This window comes from Sander vitreus, chromosome 1 (assembly GCF_031162955.1).
Source record: "Sander vitreus isolate 19-12246 chromosome 1, sanVit1, whole genome shotgun sequence".
In the NCBI taxonomy this organism is placed as follows: Eukaryota; Metazoa; Chordata; class Actinopteri; order Perciformes; family Percidae; genus Sander; species Sander vitreus.
Window position 1 is genome coordinate 26259917 of NC_135855.1, and position 7299 is coordinate 26267215.

A 7299-nucleotide genomic window follows, 5' to 3' on the forward strand; every position below is an offset into this window, starting at 1 on the left:
CAGCAGCCTTATAACCATTTTGTGTATTGTACCAGCTGGCATCCTTGAAGATAACAGGTTACTTGAATTGTCAGCCTACTGTTCCTAATCATTTCATTTTATTGGCTAAATTTCAGATTCATTTAAAAGGTAAAAAGCCAAACTTCTTAGTATTCACAAATCATGTCAAACAATGCATTGACTTGATTGGTTTTCTTTAAATAAAAAAAATGAGAATGAGTAGAGCCATCTTGCACACAACCACACACACAGTTAAAAGATAAGACAACAAATAATTAAAATATCCATTTTATTTAAAACATCTATACAAGATTTTCATTTCAAGTAGTTATGGTTCAGATCAGCTTCAACAAAGTGACTCTTTAATAAATTGTCATAATGTCATGATGAAACTTTGGTATTGGTAATTTACAGGGACATAATGCCTTCTTAACCCTTATGTTTCTGCATCATCTAATGAGAATGAGACACCAGCATCCAACCGGCTTGCAAAATGCTCATTTAAATCACTTGCCTAGAAACCAGACGAATCTGAGAGCTCATGTTTAATTTGCGCTGGCAGATACGCATTTGCGAATTAGTCTGGCGATGCCAGGCTATCAAATTGCAGTTAAGTGAATGACTTTTCAAAGTTAAATAAGTGACTATTGAAATGTTGGACACGTTCAGTTTTTTACAACTGTTATGATATGTTGATATGTTTTAGCTGTAATATTTATCACATCTTCCTGTGTTTAAATGTAAAATATTGTAAAACTGCTTTTAAAGAGCTCCCACCTCCGTCTATTTATAGTAATGTACATTTTATAATTAATCGCATGTATATATTAAAAAGTTAAAATTACTTCACATTTTAGAAGAGCATTCCCACACTAGGAGCTAATAAACCAGCACATTTAATAACAATTAAAAAAAGGTAAAGATAATATACAGCTGAAAGTACAAAGTAGACCAGTACATCAAAAATACTTGTATTATCCTTAAAAGCATTTTCTTTATGGCAATATAATACCATCACGCCATTGAAATCAGTTTGGCTGGAACTACTTTTCCTTCTGAAGGAGACAGGAAACTGTATAGCTACACAAATCAGTGTCTCTTTTTAATTGCAATAAATATTCATTTTGTAATAAAATATAATCATAATGCTCCTTGCTATAAGCCCCTCTATGCATGCTGTGTCTAAAGAAACAGCTCCTTAGGGGCCTTAGTACTCCAGCAACTTAAATATCTCATGTCCAACATATTATTGATTCTTCATTTCCATTTAGACAAAAAGCAGCAAACTGGGTAACATGTAGCTTATTCTTCACAGGTTTACAGTTATATTACAAAGCACAATCAGACCTGTGGAAATAGTTAGTAGAGGCTACCACAAAACTGTGTTTTGGCAAAAGCACATTAAGATGGGGGATTATACTGCTAAGAAAAAAGACCAGAAAAAAATGTAATGTATGAGTGGATAAATATAATCAGAGCAATAAACAGAAGGCATAAGGAAGTGTTTTAAATTTTGCGATGATGAAAAAGCAGAGCAGCACAGTGCAAATGTTAGTTGTAAATTGTCTGCTTAATGCTGACAGACATGTGTTTTCCTGAAGATACTACCGCCGAATACTTCCAGGTTGAGAGCTGAAACCAAAATAAGAGAAGATGTTGACCTTTCTGTGACTGCATTATGGATTGTGTATAAGAAAAACTTGAAAAGTTATGACATAACTGCAAATACAAATGCATCAAATACCCAGGATAGGGAGGAGGTGGGGCGTCGTGCGGTCCACTTTTTGCGATTGCCTGCTCATACGAAGGCAGCCCTGGGGGGTCTATTTCCTCCATAGGGGACGGGGGTACAGGTTGTAAGGACACCTCCTCCAGCCGTCTCATTATTAAAGAAGCATTACTCCTATTCGGTCGTGCCCGCATGGAGCTGTGAGAGGAGCTGAAGGTGACAGATGACATACATATGTCATTGATATGTGACCTACTTAATGCCTTCAAGTATTAAGGTTAAGGTGGAACTTTATTCTTGTTATACAACTGTGTACAACAAATTGCATTTGTAGGTTCCCCCATGCACGTACAGTACATAGTGTGACAAGAAGCAGTAACATATTGTTAGAACAGGTATAGAGCTTAGACAATAATCAACTAATGATTAATTAAATAGTCCATTCATAGAAAATTATTTAAATATACTATTTCTATCTATTTTGATAATTTACTAATTACTTCTGTCAATTTCAAAGCAACATTACCAAACAGTCACTGGTTCAAGCTTCTCAAATACTCAAACTTCAAAAACAGGTAAGAACAATAAGATACTGGACAAGAGCAGTATCAAATTATACTGTAAAAGTTTAAGTTGCAGTTGTCTGCATATGATAATGTCCAGACTCTAAAATATTATGTGTTTTATTGGGGCAAAACAAAAATTCAGGTTGTCAGTTTGTTCAAGTACCTGCATGCAACAGAGTTGTACTAGCGTATATAGCCTTGGAGGTACTGTAGCTTTAAGGTGCTAGTAGTCCTATACTATCGTGCAATAATAATAATAATAATAATAATAATTTAGGCTATAAACACTGTGGTGTTTGGCATAGGTCTATGCTACATACTTGTCCCTATACAAAGAATATAAATAAATAATAGCTGCCATTAATAGTAAAAAAGACCCTCTCACTTACTTTGCATGGCTGTTTTTGCATTTGCCGTGACATAAATACCAGACCAGGAGGCCAGCGAAAACAATGGCCACTCCACCAGCAATCAGTCCCACCAAAAGAGATGTCACATCAACACGTGAGGGGCGATTGTCCTTATCTGTGGATCATCACAGACCACAGTGAGTAATTGGACAGCATGAGTTGTAGGTTAAGGCTAAGTATATAATAAAGGTAGCAACATATCACAGGGTGGTTCCTCATTTTCATTTAATTGATTCTTTGGTTTGAGAACAACAGTGTAGAATAGTTTGATTTTCTAGAGCAGCATAAAATTATTAGATTTTTTCAGAATGAAGTCATTACTAGTGAAAGTTGCAGAGGTAATTTACAACCCAGTATTATAATTCAACACATTGGGTTGCAGGACCAGCAATAATGTTCAAAGCTACTGTGCGCTGTTGAAATTAAGTGGTGAAACAGGTTTTAGAAGCACTAGTAACTAGTAATTATTGTACTTGCTACAGGCAAGGCAAGGCAATTGTTCCTTAACAACCCATACTTATGTCATTATATTTAGTAGTGATAACATGCATTTAAAATGATCCAAGTAACAAATTGAGGTATCTCTCTCACCTTCAGTATATTTCTTCCAAAAAGCCTCCTGCAAAACAAAGCATCTTTAGTAGGGTGAACTCTTTATGCTCAGTAAATGACCTCAGTGGGAAGCCCACTGAACAGCATCACTTAACTGTAGCCGGGATGTTTTCAAAGACCTCCCTTGCTTCTTCGTAATTACAGACTTCTTCATAACACTCCCTTTCCAGATTTCCAGGAACGAAAATCTCAAAGTCAAACCGGTTGAACAGCAGATGGCGACCCAAGAACGAATTTGCGCCCCCATCATCTAAAAACACTAGGATGCGTGTACAGACCGGTGAAATGCATTAATAGGAGAACTGAGCTGAGTGTTTAAAGTGAATTCATTTGTAATTCTTCAGTACAGAATCTCACCTTGTTGGTCTTCATGTTCCGACAGTATCCTCCTCATACAGGCCAGATCTCCACATGCCAGGAGTTGAAGGAGTATGAACAGATGAAACAACATGGTCATGCGTGCGCCTGAGCGAGGAGAGCGGGTGGGGCACTAATTAGCAGTACAGAGGGCAGAGTACCATTAACAACACACCCAGCTTCTTCAAACTACTATAGCCTACTTATACACTTTTCTTTCCCCAACTGGCACCAGGTAGACTACTTCTACTTTACCTATGATGAAAAGTGTCTTGAACAGAAACAAAATGAAACCAAAAAGAGCAGGTAGGTAGGTTACTTGCCTCGACGCTGATAAGATGAACCAGGAAACGTTTAGCGACAGTCACAAACAACAGCTGAGTTCAGCAACTTCCTTTGAAAAAGTGTAACGCGGCTCATCCTTTATAGGTAAAATACAATGAATTATAGCAGCGGTAGTAGCTGACCAACTCAAGACAGTTCCGGTAGGTTAAAAAGGTTTTGTTTACTCCCCAACAGAGGTAGCCTCTGCTCCTCCTAAACTACCTGCGCAGACTCAACCAATCGATCACGTTTACCTGGATAACATGATACGTTATGTAAATAAAAGTGGACGCTAGATGGCAGCTAGAACCACAAGTACTTTCAGCAAGACTTTTTACTCCGAAGTAGGCTATAAATAGGATTACACATGCATCATCTGACTCTGAGTCAGATGCCACAACAGTAGGCCTTTGCTACTCCTTATTACGACAGATATTTTATAGTCCTTTACTCTTGATCATATAGCCGATAGGGCTATAGGAGCTTATTGCTGTAGTGTTCAATAAACACATTTTAACACTCTTTGAATGGGGCTACTATATGCAATACCATGTATTTTTTTCGTTCTATTTTAGACACTACCATGATGGTTTCATGACTTATGTTCCATCATGTAACCTCTGGTTGATCTTCCCAACTAAGATTTATTAGGATTTAAAGGCCCATCTTACTTTAATGACACGTGAAGCTTAAAGTTCAGTCTCCATGTCAGTGTTGTATCTTAACTTCTAATGGTGTGGGCAGAAAATTACTGTTGAAACATGATGCTATCTTTTGGGATCTTTGCATCAGGACTTTTAAAAGCACTAAACCTTCTCTCTCAGTAGCTGGTGACTGCACCATTGTGCACAGGCCTTGTATGGGAAAAGGTTGTGTAATGGGCTATGGAGTCATTTTGAGAAGAGGCATCTGTGTTAAGATGCACTTAGTCTGGCATTTTCCACCACAAAGAATGGTGACTATAGCAACTTTAGAGGCACCACAAACAGCAAAACATGAAGCAACACGGTAAAGATAAAATTTTCCATTATGCCTGGCAAACCATCCTCCAAAACAGTGTTTATGTTTCACACTCTCCATGTAAATACACATATCTGTCTCTGAGCCTCTTGGCCAGTGTTTATGTAAAGCAGAGATAGGATGCAATTGAACCTTATCTGGCTGACTACTGGATGGTGCTAATTGAAGGGCAGTGAGAGCCCCTCTCTTGTACTTGGCTACATCTCTGGATACCGTCAGTCTTAGATTTACCCAAAAGGAATGTTGATACGAAGGAAATGATACTTTCCAGACTTTATCTAATGTGTGATGTCAGATGATATTGCCACCTTACACCAAATACTGCCATATCAATGTTATAATGATGAATAGTGTCTTACTGCGGGGGAATCCATGTGCATCAGCTCACACAGTGAGGTTTGTGCTTAAACACAGTAAATTGTGACCAGTGGTGGAGGAAGTATTTAGATCCATCACTTGAAAGTTACCACAATGTAAAAATACTGCAAATACTGGTAAAAATACAAGTAAACCTACTTAAGTAAAAGTACAAAATGCACTTAAAGTTAAAAAGTACAAGTACTCGTTATGGAGAAGAAAAAAAAGGGCCCTTCACACTTTTGTGTGAAATATTGAATCATTTTTCACCTAGTTGGTGTTAGTTATTTAACTGAAACCATCAGATACATTTAGAGAGGAAATCCATGGTGGCACTGCAAACAACTTATGGACAATGGGCCCCAATTAGACACCCCAATTTTTTAAGGGTTCACAAACCAAAAAGTTTGGAAACTACTAGTTAAATCTTGAATCTTGTGTTTATCATGTAAAATCTTCATTGGAAATTGAACTATTATCTATAGCTGTAAAATTAAAGTAGTGGAGTTAAAAGTGCAATATTTCCCTCTGAAATGTAGTAATGTATAAATTAGAAGAAAAAGAAAATAGAAGAAACTCAAAATTGCATGAACAGTACTAGAGTAAATGTAATTAGTTACTTTCCGCATCTTCTGAAAACCTGAAGATTGCATGTGCAAAAGAGGCCAGTTAAGCAGCTTCCAGATGGAATATTAACTAATTTGCTTTTCATCACTGAACAATGCAGAACTACTCTGACATATGATAAGAAGGGTTCATGAGGCCCACAGCACACAGTATTAACTATAGTATCTGGGATCTAACATGACGGACATGTAACTTACAGCCAGTGAGACAAATTAGAGACAAGAACAGAGAGGTCGCTTTTACAGAATGAGAAAAGTATTTTGTAAGTAATTTCTGGCAGAGATAAGGAGCATATGCTGAGCAATGGAAACCTACATATAAGGATTTGCAAACATTGTGTTAAGCCTTGGTCACATTAGTTTCTATCTGCTCTATGCTCCACCTTGCAGGTGGCTGTGATGAGGTTATACTCCTGAGAATGTGTTCTGTGATTTACTCCCGCTGATAAGAGTCGGAGATGCTTGCTCCCTGTGGACAACTGGACAGAAGTGAGTGGTGAGCCTCTGCAGACCTCGGCTATGATAGGAAAAAGAACACACTGCAGCAATAAATGTGTACCTCTAATGCCATTTTATCTCAGGGAAAATGTTTTAGTGGCAGGGCTGAAATGATCAGATTATGACTTTAAATCTGTACAAAATGAGGAGTGGCACACCACTAAACAACAAGTAAACAGGTTGAGCTGTGGCTTTTTTTAGTCAAAGAAGAATCAGTGTATTTGGGGTGGGGATTTAAAGAGTGCAATGTCAGTAGTCTGCACTTTGTCAGTTTGTGCTGATTTCATCAGAGCCCCAGAGGGAGAGAGAACTTCAACAGACCCCTTTTACACCTAATGCCTGGACCATATATCATGAGAGTTTACATCCTAATGCTCAGGACTGGTGCCTGAGAACAGATCTTTGTGCGGGTTAAATGGCACTTAGTTTAAAGTCAATAGGCAAAGGTAAACTAAAAACTGGAATATAGAAGTCCTTGTCTTTCCACTTTTCAGAAGACAGTGAGTCATGCTGACTATAGCCCAACAGTATCTTTTAACCTGGTGGACAGTTTCAAATTTGTAGTAGCAGTGAGAGCCATGAGTGTTGGTGCTACAGTAATACAGCTCTGACCTCAGCAGACAGGGTCATCTTAAGTTCACATTACTTTTGTCACCTCTCATGTGTTCCCAGACAAGTAACCCTCTTGTTGCAGGCTATTTCTCATCCCAAGTCACAGCTCATCTAATACTGGCATGCTGTCCTTTAACTAAAACCAGATGTCAAGAGCCTTTCTTTAACAAGAAAAGAGCAATCACATG

General features: G+C 37.9%; 1 protein-coding gene across 3 annotated transcripts; it reads right to left on the minus strand.

The window, feature by feature from the left end:
• Positions 1–289: 289 nt before the first annotated feature.
• prrg4 (proline rich Gla (G-carboxyglutamic acid) 4 (transmembrane)) lies at positions 290–4247 on the minus strand. 3 transcript variants are annotated; one of them, XM_078250449.1, is made up of 7 exons: positions 3998–4247; positions 3675–3782; positions 3413–3576; positions 3297–3324; positions 2685–2820; positions 1745–1939; positions 290–1632 (listed from the first exon to the last, which is right to left on the minus strand). In XM_078250449.1, the coding sequence occupies exons 2-7, from the start codon at positions 3772–3774 to the stop codon at positions 1605–1607; spliced, it is 651 nt and encodes a 216-aa protein (XP_078106575.1). In that variant the 5' UTR covers positions 3775–3782; positions 3998–4247; the 3' UTR covers positions 290–1604. The 3 variants fall into 3 exon arrangements, with proteins under 3 accessions (XP_078106575.1, XP_078106566.1, XP_078106583.1); XM_078250440.1 differs by having other exon boundaries at positions 3675–3807; XM_078250457.1 differs by lacking the exon at positions 3998–4247 and having other exon boundaries at positions 3675–3991.
• Positions 4248–7299: the final 3052 nt, after the last annotated feature.